The sequence below is a fragment of the Copadichromis virginalis genome, linkage group LG7 (assembly GCF_057382275.1).
Source record: "Copadichromis virginalis isolate Kocher_CV1m ecotype Utaka linkage group LG7, C_Virginalis_male_GT1.1, whole genome shotgun sequence".
Lineage (NCBI taxonomy): Eukaryota > Metazoa > Chordata > Actinopteri > Cichliformes > Cichlidae > Copadichromis > Copadichromis virginalis.
In genome coordinates this window covers 52,824,088-52,837,592 of record NC_140624.1, presented here as the reverse complement: position 1 = coordinate 52,837,592, position 13,505 = coordinate 52,824,088, and the positions used below count along the sequence as shown (strand labels likewise).

The following is a 13,505-nucleotide window of genomic DNA, read 5'->3' as shown; positions in this document are numbered from 1 at the left end:
ATCTTGGTAAATACACTACACAATGTTTTGTCTCTACAAAGACTTGCACACATCAGTTACCACTCTACAATAACCACCTGGACCATCTTCTACCAACCAAAATTTAATAAGTTAGTAACTTTTAAAGATGCGGTTTTATTGTTTGTTAACAGAAAAGAACTAGGAACTAAAGTTTCACTAAATTTCAACTTCCCACTATTAAAATCCTGCACTTTTTTTTTTCTTTTGAAAATTTGTCCTGTTTGTAAAAATATCAGAAGTCGTCTTGCACACTGCTCTAGATGATTAGTCTGCAGAGCATGGAGTCTGCCTCTGTAGAGTGACATTTAGAAAAATGCTTAACACCAGTCTTAATTAATAAAGTTCCTAATATGTCATGCTTTCAAATTATGCACAGCAAGTCTGAAATTAGCAACTGTAGATCATTTCTGCTGCAGTGCGATGACTACTGGTATTAAGTTGGTGAAAGATGCCGCGCTCATCAACTGCAGTATCAGTATGTACATTAATTTGAGACTACGGTTCACCATATTACATATTTAGATGACAGCGTAGGCTGAAAAACTTCCTCGGTGTGAATAAAATACTATACTGCATCAAATACCAAGATGTGCCACCATCTGAAAGAGGTCACATACAAAGAGGTTTTTCTTTTCTTTCATTTTCTTCCTTGTCACCAAATAGGCACAGATTTAAAAGGAAAAAAAGACTAATGCCTGTTTAAAGTGACATAAAAAGCACGGAAAAATGGAGCCTCAAGCTTAAACATCCTTTCAAAGAATCTAGTCGGTTCAGTATGTGAAGCTCTGTCCAGGGTGCTGAACCCTGAAGCTGGTCAATCAGTTAGCATGAATGCCTTTTCTACTCTTGACATTTGTATAGCTACAAGTTAAGCACCATTAAAACAGGTTTCTGTGAAGCACTATGTGTGAGTGTGTGTTTTTAACTTGAAAAATACACAAAAATTTCACATCGCAATAAATTAAAAAGCAAATAACAGACAGACGTTCTTTTAGGTCTTTCCACTCCTGTAAAATTCTTAATATAGGGCAGGCGGTTTTATTTTTAATTATTTTTGATTTTGCCATTATTAGACAGTGCAGTTACAGACAGGAAAGCAGGTAGAGAGAGATGATGGGTGAGTGGGTGGGGAAAGAAACGCAACACAAGGCTCCATGTCAGCATTAATCCAATCCAATCCAATCCAATCCAATTTTATTTATAAAGCACTTTAAAATACCCAGCACAGGAACAAAGTGCTGTACAGAAAATAATTTAAAACAATAGAATAACAGAAAACAGCAAATAAATAAATAAAACACATAAAACATAAAATTAAAACAGCCCTATATTAAAACAAAAACAAGATAAAACAGCATCGAATCACCTAAAAACAACTGAAATAAAAATAAAAACCAACATCTCACGTGGTGTCAAAGGTGGGTTTTCAAGAGTGACTTAAAAACAGATAAAGAACTGACCTGTCTAATCTCTAAAGGAAGCTCGTTCCACAGTTTTGGAGCTGCTACAGCAAAAGCACGATCTCCTCTAAGTTTACGCCCAGTCCTGGGTACATTCAGGAGCAGCTGATCAGCTGACCTGAGAGAGCGGGTGGGTGTATAAGGCTGTAGCAGCTCAGAGAGATACGATGGGGCTAGGCCATGGAGGGCTTTAAAAGTAAATAAAAGAATTTTAAAATGAATCCTAAAAGAAATGGGCAGCCAGTGAAATGAAGCTAAAACAGGGGAAATGTGCTCAAACTTTCGAGTGCCAGTTAAAAGACGAGCTGCGGCATTTTGCACCCTCTGTAGATGACTAATATGTGAAGCGCTGACCCCAATATAAAATGCATTACAGTAATCCAGCCGAGTGCTAACAAAGGCGTGGATCACTGTCTCAAAGTGCTGCCGTGGCTTTATTTTTCCCAGCTGCCTGAGGTGAAAGAAGCTAGATTTTACCATCAAACTTCAGATCACAGTCCACTTTGACCCCCAGGTTTGTGACAGTTGGCTTAACATACTGGGCCAGGGAATCTACATACACATTGGGGGTCTCAGTGGGGCTACCAAAAACCATCACCTCTGTCTTTTTATCACTGAATTTAAAAAAGTTAACAGACATCCAAGTCTTAATGTCATTGAGACACTGAAGTAATGGCTGTGTAAGGTATCTGCCTTTTTTCTTTAGTTAAAAAGAAAAAAGTTAAACCCGAGATTCTACAGTTTAGCTTCCCAGCATATGGCTGCCTGCTCAACCTGTGAACTAAACCAGTGCTATGGGATTTCTAAGCATGTATTTTAATTATCTTTACTCTGCATTTATACTCTATACCTTGGCGCTATTAAAAAGAGGTAGACTATAACAGACGTTTTGTGCTTTAAGATGCTTTGATGTCAAACTGTCATTGCCTACACCCTTACAGGCAATGACAGTTATGCGTTATGGTACGCTATTATTCCAATTTTAAGACAAGAGTTGGTCATTTTTCTGCTTTTTTTAACAGGATCTAACATATATTATGTTATGGGAAAGATTTGTTGGAAATACACACACCAGAATTTTTCTGGAACGCTCATCCTAAATGATAGATGAAGTAAACAGGAGTAATAAATAAATTAAATAATTCTCCTGTATTCCCTTATATCAGTGGGACAAAGAATAGTACATTCAGGCATGAAGCATATCTGCAGACTGTATTCTTCTTTCTTCCAAAAAGCATGTGAGTCCCAAAACACAAAATGTTTTTTTCCAACATAAAAATGTATGCACATTTTAAATTGGCTTTAAACTTTTCTTTTAGCAAAAAAAAAAATAAAAAAATCTTGCATTGGTAAATTTTATGCAAAGTGGTGAAATTACTCATGTGGAAAACTATTAATAATGAGCGATAACGCGTGACAAATATTTGACTGAACTCAACACCTGTTTTTAGGCTCCACCGTAAGAAAACTGGAGAGAGGCAGCAGCCTGCGAGCTACTCCAGCAGGCACAACAGGGCTGATGTAATCATCACTACAACCCCGTACTGGATGTAAACCAGAAACGGAATTAGGAAAAACATATACCTTGTACATGATGACTCCTTAATTTGAACAGGCATAATCACAGTAACGCAAATACATGTACAATTTAATATGATGGAAGTTATCGAATAAATAGCACCTTGTGGGTCTTATTTTGACTCTCTCTCTTTGACTCTTTAGAGTTTGAAAGTATTTTTCCTTCAAACTGAGTGGGGGGAAATCTATGCGTGTCACGGCCGAGGCCGCCTCAAAAGGGAAAGGACTCAAATGCTCGTAAGTAGTTTCAGTGACAACTTTTGTTTTCTCAGTAAGTGTTCACAATCAGGAAAACTGGGATGTGACTTTAACAAGTGCTAAATGCCACAATTAAACCAAAAGGGTTTTAAGCAGCCTGGGCTAAGAAAGCAATCTGGTTGTTGGTCTGTGGAAACAGCTGTTCCGGGGATTGGGCTGGAGGGAGAGTCAAACTGGGTCCAGGGCAAGGGTCAGAGTCACTGTAAATAGAGTACAGACGTTCAGGTATGGTTCGGGAGAGATACGGGCAAGCTATTCGTTCTGAATCTTCCTTAGTACTGCGTACTTGCCGTGGGTGGTCTGTAGTGGCATGAAGGGGTGAGTGGGCCAGGTGAGTGGTCCGAAATTACTGGCGTTGAGGCAGGGAGGCAGGCAGGTGAGTCGGGTGAACAGCCCGTGGGACTGTCAGGAGGTCCAGCGTCCGGATTGGAGCTCTTTGGCGGAGATTTGTGTCTGGCAACTTGGTGCGTGGTAGGGTTAGCTGAGAATCTGGCGAAGAGAGGTTGAGTGTGCTGGCCTTATGAGTCCCCGGCTTCATTACCCACAGGTGCGAGCAATCAGCAGAACACTGAGGCCCCTCCCAGGGGTGGAGATGCCGGCTCGGTGGGAGACACAGGACTATGACAATGCGGCTCATAAATTGACTAATGATCTCCTGACTGAATAGGGGAATTTAATGTTTTTGTCTCGGATGTTGTTGCCATTAATATATAGCCAGGAGACAGTAGATTAAAGCCAAACTGAAGTGTATTACATATTGTTGGATGACAACTCTTGCCATCATCATGAAACAATATACTGGCACACTGGTTAAAACCTTCGGCGCCATGGACAGAGCCTTAGCGCGGCGTCCTCTGAACTGAACCTTGAGTTGACTGTGAGTTTCTGAGTTTTGACTATGAATTTTGTCACAGATTAAATTTTAAAGAATATATAATGTTTCCAATAGTGTTATTCAACCTAAAGACCTGCTTTCCAATTAACAGTGACGCTTAAATGGATTCCAGATCAAATTGATTATAATTCAATATAATTGAGTCCTTAGGGACTAGTAAAGCGCTATATAAAATACAGGCCATTTACCATAACTGTTAAGTATTAGTATTTATATTAAATGTATTATAGATACATTTGTAAAATGCGATACATTAAATATAAAAATTCTGAACATCGTTGACCCACTTACCTAAAATATAACAGTATATATGTTATATTTGTAAAAATAAATAAATATGGTACTTGGATTTAATTTAGAAACCCATCATCAGCATCAAGGAGAACTTACTCAGCTGCAACAGTTAGGTTGATGATGTTACAAGCCTGCAATATATTAATATTAAAGTATATAATAAATATACTAAATATTAGTCATGACTTTTTTATAAAGCATTCTAGAGCATAAGCAAAACTTGAACTTCAAAATATCCCTTTGTTATGCAATTCCTAGACGATGCCTACTTCTTTATGTCTACAGATTTATGTAAACACCTGCACCTTCTCAAATTGTACCTCTAAGACACAAATGGTTGCTCTTTTATTCTGGCATCGTACCCGCTATACACGGGCAGCTTTCAATCTGTGACCTTGGCTACCTAAGACAGCGCAAATCCAACAGGGGGATGCCACTGGGTGTACTATGCCTGGTTGAAAGCCTTCCAATGGGATGATGCCTCAGGCCCTTCTCTGCCTTTCAGCAACACAGCCCGGTGGCCATGCAAGTCATCTCTCATGCTGAGAGCGAGAAAAAAAAATCCACATCTCTACCAAGGCCAGTGGATAATGTGGATGAGGTGGATGAGATGTAGCTCAGAGAAACATATTGATATCACGAGGAGATGCTGGATTGAATAAATATGTGGGAAGACCGATGGTAGACGCACGTCTGTGGAATAAAATTTTGATGAATGGTGGAGATGGAAGAAGAGAAGGACTGATCGTGACGGGGAGCAGAATAGAGTTTGAAAAGGTCAAATGTGTCGATGTATACATTACATGTACAGAGACAAAGGTAAAAACAGAATATAAGAAAAAGAAAACCTTACATACACTCAACAAAAATATAAACGCAACACCTTTGTTACTGCTCCCATTCCCCATGGGATGGATGTAGAGACCTAAAATTCATTCCAGATACACAATATAACCATCCCTCCCAAACAGTGGTCACAAATCAGTCCAAATGTGTGGTAGTGGGCACATCTGCCATATTGAGATAATCCATCCCACCTCACAGGTGTGCCACATCAGGATGCTGATCTGACATCATGAGTAGTGCACAGGTGTACCTCAGACTGCCCACAACAAAAGGCCACCCTGGAATGTGCAGTTTTGTCTCACAGCAAAATGCCACAGATGCCACAAGCAATGAGGGAGCGTGCAATTGGCATGCTGACAGCAGGAATGTCAACCAGATCTGTCGCCCGTGCATTGAATGTTCATTTCTCAACCATAAGCCGTCTCCACAGGCGTTTCAGAGAATATGGCAGCACATCCAACCGGCCTCACAACCGCAGACCTCGTGTAACCACACCAGCCCAGGACCTCCACATCCAGCAGGTTCACCTCCAAGATCGTCTGAGACCAGCCACCCAGACAGCTGCTGGAACAATTGGTTTGCACAACCAAACAATTTCTGCACAAACTGTCAGAAACCATCTCAGGGACGCTCAACTGCATGCCCGTCGTCCTCATCGGGGTCTTGACCTGACTCCAGCTCGTCGCCGTAACAGACTTGTGTGGGCAAATGCTCACATTCGATGGCGTCTGGCACGTTGGAGAGGTGTGCGCTTCACGGATGAATCATGGTTCACATTGTTCAGGGCAGATGGCAGCTGAGAATGTCCCAGTTCTTGCATGGCCAGCATACTCACCGGACATGTCACCCATTGAGCATGTTCGGGATGTGCTTGACCGTCGTATACGACAGCGTGTACCAGTTCCCACGAATATCCAACAACCTCGCACAGCCATTGAAGTGGAGTGGACCAACATTCCACAGGCCACAATTGACAATCTGATAGACTCCATGCGACGATGTGTTGCACTGCATGAGGCAAATGGTGGTCACACCAGATACTGACCGGTTCTGGGTCCCCAGACCCCCAATAGCGCAAAAAACTGCACATTCCAGGGTGGCCTTTTGTTGTGGGCAGTCTGAGGTACACCTGTGCACTACTCATGATGTCAGATCAGCATCCTGATGTGGCACACCTGTGAGGTGGGATGGATTATTTCAATATGGCAGATGTGCCCACTACCACACATTTGGACTGATTTGTGACCACTGTTTAGGAGGGATGGTTATATTGTGTATCTGGAATGAATTTTAGGTCTCTACGTCCATCCCATGGGGAATGGGAGCAGTAACAAAGGTGTTGCGTTTATATTTTTGTTGAGTGTATAAGAATCCAAGCCCACAGGACAGATACATAAAGTCCAACCATGCTTCATTTCTCTTACCGTTGGAGCAGCCCTTGAAGCGGGCACCTCTGACTGGTGCCCTTTGTAAGTCAGCCTTGACACGTGCCTTCAGACCCACATTCTCCTTCTGCATGGCATTAAGAGCATCACTAACCGAGTTCACTACCTTCACCATGTTGATCTGGCTGTCTGACAGCAGCTGCAACACACAAACAGGGAATGACAGAGAAAAACACTTAAATATATGTTGCGTTACACTCGTAATTACAATGCAAATGCACACAAGCCAGTCGTCTCTATTTACTTTGAACATTTTTAAACTGTCTACTCTGCACATTGCTTCAGACCATTTCCCAAAGCTTTCCGAGGGTTTTTTACTACCTCCTAGACAGCCAGGCTTCTTCTACCTTTTTGAACATGTCATACACATTACTGTTTAGATATGCATAGTAAAACTGAATGTGAGTCTTAAGGTAAAATGTGGTTCTTGAAGTTTTCATAAAAGAAATCAGTTTTGGACCCTCTTAAGGGCTGGAATTTATTCGGTTATAAACAATCAATTGAGCATGACATTAGTTCTGGCAAGCTGCAGAGTTGAGCTCAGCCAGCAATCCCCGCAGATCAGCTGATGTCAGTGCCAGCCAACATTAGCTGATATGGTAAATATAAAATGATTAATGCTATTTAAGCCTCATCAACCTGCATACAGGCAAGCCCCTTTGCAATCCCACTTCCACCTTCATGCTCAGTGTCTTTAATCTATCTTTGCCTCCTGCTTTCCATGTCCATAAATGGAGGGGGAGGAGGTGTGTGCTCTCCCATACTTAATCTTTCTACAAATGCAAATAGAACAGCTGGGGAGTCCCAGAACAGAGCCATACCTCCAAATATGAATTAATGCATATGGAATAGCAATGCTACTTAGACTGTTTCCTGACAGAAATGTATTTACACTCTGGCAGCATAACAAACCCCTCTTCAGAAAAGTGTGCACTGTCAGTGGTTTCTGCACTGGATTCAAATACCATGTGAAAACAATACACGTACTACACATTATCTGGAAGGCAGGAGCTAACCAGGTGCAGAGTCCAAGTGCAGTAACATAATTTATCCTCAAATGAAATAATGCCATTCCCTTTAATCTCCTCATATTTGTCAGTACAACTATAGATACAGCTACATAAGGAAGATTTATGAATTTCATCACTACCAAAGTGGACTGAAGAGTCTACACTGTTCCAAAAAATAGTAATGTCAAATGATTTTACTGTGTATTTTACAGTTGTGTACTGTTTTTCTAGAATATCATTACATTTACATAAGTAGACTGTGATCTGACACGTCAAATGTAAAATAACATAACATCACTGTAAATGTAATAAAACACAATTTACTTGTTTGTTAAATATATTTTGTTGTACATATGCATATTTAGATCGTAAAAATACATCCAGAAATGTCTCCCATCATGCCTTGGGACATGTGCTGCTGTTTAGATGTTCTTGTTCTACTGTTTATGGTTACGTTACTTTTAACTGTTATCTTGAATGTTGTGTTTACGCCGTGGTGCAGAGTCACTGACAGTTGTTGTTTTGTAGAGAGAGTGCTGTACCATGAGTGACTTCTGTTGTGCTGTTGTTGAACCTTGAGGCACATTGTAGCACCGGTAAGTGTTTTAATAAGGAGCTCCCCCTACCAGCTTGGGGTTAAATAACAAGCTCAATCTCTCTCTGTGAGCTACTTTGTTAAGATTTCTCTGCATGCCACAATGTAAAACATTGCACGGACACGCTGTGCTAATTATATATTTTGAAAAAAGAAATGTAGAGGTAGGAATTGCAATTAATATAAATAACATGACGCTAAGCATTGGCCAATGAATGTGAACTAACAACAAGGTTGTGGGTAACGCTGCGACCGTAGGAAAAAACTCTAATATGAAGGCATTTTACTGTGCATTTTACAGTAATGCTCTGTTCTTCTAGAATATCATTAAAGTTACGTAAATAGACTTTAACTTCACATTTTGAATGTAAATTAACGTTAAATCACTGTAATGTAATACAACATAATTGTCATGATTATTAAATGTATCTGTCTGTACATATGCATATTTAGATTGTTAAAATACATTCACAAATGTATCATGATTTCACAAATATCTGTCCGTTATTTGAAAGATTGAACTGTTGAATTCAAATGTAATGCTATGGAAAAGTATATAACATGAGCCCTATAAGCTTGTGTTACATCACATAAGTATTATTATCGTTGCTAGTTAGGCCGTTCATGGCTCAAGAGTTGGCAGTTCACCATGTGATCAGAAGATTGGCGGTTCGCGCCCCGGCTCGGACACTCGCCGTCGTTGTGTCCGTGGTCAAGACTCTTCACCTACCGCCTACTAGTGATAGCCAAAGGGGCCGATGGAGCGATATGGCAACCTCGCCTCTGTCAGTCTGTCCCAGGGCATGCAATCAATTATTATTTAAACCAACTGCTAACTGTATATTTCTGTACATTTACGTATTATGATTCATATTTCCACATTCAGTGACCTTGTTTATAGGTAATTTCATTGTTTGATCGCGTAAAAATGTTCCTAATTTAATGTCTAAAAGCACTTGGAAAAGGCAGAATCCCATGTCAAATTAGCGCAACAAACTCTATTTTCATTATTGAAAATAACCGTATTTTTATGGAACAGTTATTTTCTGTTATTTTACGGTCGTATTTTGGCGCCCCAGCTGCCGGAATATTACCGTTGTTTTAGGATGTTTTTTTAACAGTGTAGCTTTGAAAGATGCATTTATAATTACCCGCTTCATAAACCCAAACTAAAATGTTATATTCTCTGAACTTTTCCAATGTAAAATCAATGTTACATATGCAGACTTTGAAATTCCTCCTTTGTCTTCTCAAGGATGATCTAGATGTTATGGTTGAATATTTCTAGCAGTCCAATTTCTATAATTGGGATTCGTATGTTAAATGCAAGACTCGATGTATTTTACCACGTTCATGTTGGCTCTTTTCCAGGTTGGACTCAGAATATGTGTTGGTAATGCTTCCCAGCAATCAACTATGCTGTGAAACACAAAGAGCCCTGTGGGAAGGATGCTGATGAATATGTATGCTAGGACTTGCAAAGATCAGTGTAACCTCTCTGATCTGCCACGGCCACATACCTGCAGCCCTTAATGTGCTTTTCATTGCAGAAAGGTTGTTTTCACACATTGCCCTAGTTGGCCAAAGTGTATGCACAGCCAGGACTTAAGCTCCATTTGAGAACACTGCACACTATATTGTGCAGACAGGAGAAATAGTCTGGCTGTTATTTGTACACGGACACAATCCTCATCTCATTCCCTCTCTTTCATCTTACCTGTACCCAAATGCACACATGCACACCCACAAACACACACCGAGACCTGCAGTGTTCAAAGACATGTATAGGGGATTCAGAATCTTCTATCAAACGTATGTCTGTGCAGCTATATTTGGGTCCTAAAACTGCATTAGCTAGAAACCCCAGTGGCCATTCCCTGCCCTCAATAACCATGCAACACACCTCTGAGGCACAGCAACCTAAAATGAAATAATATCATGGTGACACTGGGGGTTTAACTCACGCACAAACACAACACAAAGTTGCAAACAAAAAAACACATTTACATGCATGCCTCCATGTCAGTGCAAAGAGGACGCATGCCTTTTGTTCAATGAAACTTTTTAGACTTTCCGCTGAAGCCACTAAGTCATACTTACTTTGATATAATTCGGAAAGCAGATTTTAAACATCTGATATCTCAGTTTGTCAAGTGCTTTACAATCCCAGTTGACTCTGATTGAATTAGGAGTACATGGGCTGAAGACCTCGGCGTTCCTCTGTCTGAGGACCAATGGTCAAACTTTTTTACCAATATTCAGAAAGGCTCAATAAACGCCAGATATAAATTAATCCAGTTTAAAGTCATTCACAGATCACATTTTTCTAAACTTAAACTTAACCGGATCTATAATTCTGTGTCCCACTTATGTGATACAAGTAATATCGGTGAAGGTTCCCTTGCACATCTATTTTGGCATTGACCTGTCTTGAAAGCTTTTTGGAGCCAAATTCTTACGTGATTTTCAAACCAATTTAGGAAAAAAGTACCACTTGATGGTACACTGGCTATACTTGGATCATTTGCATCAATCGAATCTTTTTCCTTTTCACAAAAACAGATAATTACAATGGGCATGCTGGTGGCAAAGAAACGTATGCTTTTACAGTGGCGGTCTTCTTCGGCCCCGTGTTTTAAAAGGTGGCTTAATGAGACGGTGTCTGTGGCCAGGGTGGAACAGATAAGTGATAGAAAGGGGAAACTGGCGAGTTTTTGTATGATTTGGCAGCCATTTCTAGAATTCTTAAAAATGAACTGCTCATAATTCATGCCTCACACCCCGCGTGAATTTTCTTATTTTATTTTATTTTATTTTACTCTTTATTTAGTTAATATTGCTATATTTTTTCCTCCTCTTTTTTCTTCCTTTTTCCATGCTTATAAGTTCACAAATGCTAAATGTAGTAATTGTCCTAAGTTGAATCTGTATAAGCATGCTGTGTTTAATTTAAAAGCAAAAAAAAAAGAAGAAGACGCATGCCTTCCATACAGGTATCACTTACTCTACACCTAGACTAGATACAAGAAAAACCTTCAGAGGTCTAAGATGAACCTGTGTGGCAAGTTTGGTTGGTCAGCTATTGATTGTCTAGAAGGAGTGTGTGGACAGACAAAGACTTTATATATTAAGAGCTAGAATTAATTTAAAGATTTGAACTTGATTTGGTGACTGGTGACAGGTACTATCAATACGAGGTCCAAAGAGACCACAGGGAGGGAAGTTAGGCCATTATTAGGGTGAAAAATTCAGAGAGACAGCTAAATAGCCAAATTCTTAATAAGGCTTGAGAGATTGTTATTTCAGGGTCACAGAATTGTTTCTTTGGTTAAGAATAACCCTTTTATGATATTGAGTCATGGTTGCCAATTGAACCTGTGACTAGAATATATTTATGATGAAACTGCTTCTAGAAATAGCAGGATAAAGTCAAAGGTGTACTGGGCAATGCTCAGTCAAATGCTGCAAAACTGATCAGGCAGTGCTTCACAATACAAATGGTTAATGACCCAAAGCATATTGCAAAAGCAACCCCAAGAGTTTCTCAAGGCAAAGAAATGAGATATTCTTCAGTAAGCAAGCCAGTCACCTGATCTTAAACCAATGGCTCGAGCTTTTCAGTTCAGTTCAAAGAGACCTACAAACACACAGCAATGGAAAGTGGCTGCAGTTCTTCTCAACAGAGGAAACAGCATTTGGTGATGTTAGTTGGTTCATGCAAAGCAATTCTTTACTTTTGTGAAGGAGGGCTAGTTACTTTAGAGCCTTTAAAAATGAGGGATTACATATAAAAATGTCAGTAACATGTAAAAGTTTAATGGAATACTTTTGTTAAACCCGTTGAATTAAAGCTGTAAGTCTGCACTTCAAGCACATCTTGATTGTTTGACGACAAACCCATTGTGTGGTCAGAAAAATTCATTTTTAAAAATGAGAAAGGTAGGGAAATTATCAAAGATTTGAGTTACCCTGTAAATGTTGTTTTTGTGCACATTTAACATTATTACTGGTGTTGTTTGTTTGTTTGTACGTACCAAAAACAGAGGATTGTCTGTGGTCTTAATGCTAAGCCTTGACTGACACATCAATTAGGATCATGAAGTAATTACCTCTCATTAGGCAGCCTTTGCACAGTCTTACAAAATCAGTTACACCACAGCACTCAACACATGGAGCCTTGTTTCATGAGTCAAGGTTAAAGTCAAATTGTTAGTAAGTGTTCCTATTTAGAGCTTAACACAATTCAGACGATAATGTGCAGTGCACTCGCACTCAAAATCAGCTTCTTTGCTTCTCACCATCGATAAAATCCACTCTCATCTGATGCTTTGTTTCTTAAAACTGCAAACTTAAATGCTGACCTGCTGAAACTTTGTGGCAAAACACAATAAAGAGTCCGTTCTCATCCCTGGGGTGCCGAGTCACAGAACAGAGAGGCACAGCAAGGCTAGAAAGGGCAATTACAAAATGTCATTTAGTCACCATCTGCATAATATGACATCTTCACTTCACAAAGTCACCCTCTTCTCCTTTTGCAAATTAGAAATAATTGAAACTCTCAGCCATATCTGTCTATTCCGAACCTCAGATATAATTTCAAACAGGTCTAAAATGCAAAAGGAAAATATTAAGATTTTGTTTTGCGCTCAAGCGGCGTAATCAGTGACAGTTCATTTGCAGACAACCGGGGTAGTATACAAATGGTTCCACAAAGTATTTCCAATGAAAAAGGAAACACCTGTAACTTACTGTAACACATCTAAGGCGCATAATCATTGTCAGCTGTAATTTATGTTGATACCTTGTCTGTGAATTGTCTGTCATTCACAATTTACCATTTACTATACTATAGTATGGGAAATAAGTGTGTTAGCATATGATGTGTGCAAATGTTCAATTAAAAGTTTATGCGTAAGTAAATTAATGTAATCTTGCGTATCATATTGTACATGTGTACTTACTACATATCTTTAGTTAACAGGCCTGTGAGTTTACGGTGTGAGAAAGTACTTGTCCCCTTTCCTGTTTTTTTTTTTTGCATCTTTGTCACACTTACATATTTCAGATCATTAAACAACTTTCAATATTAGACAAAGATAACCC

General features: G+C 39.6%; 1 protein-coding gene across 2 annotated transcripts in view; it reads right to left on the bottom strand.

The window, feature by feature from the left end:
• Window positions 1–13,505, bottom strand: part of fibcd1b (fibrinogen C domain containing 1b) — a 126,249-nt gene that overhangs the window by 68,631 nt on the left and 44,113 nt on the right. For both annotated transcript variants that reach the window (XM_085464130.1, XM_085464131.1), the window contains one exon: window positions 6,777–6,936. In XM_085464130.1, coding sequence (XP_085320256.1) covers window positions 6,777–6,936 — 160 coding nt within the window. The remainder of the gene's footprint in view (window positions 1–6,776; window positions 6,937–13,505) is intronic.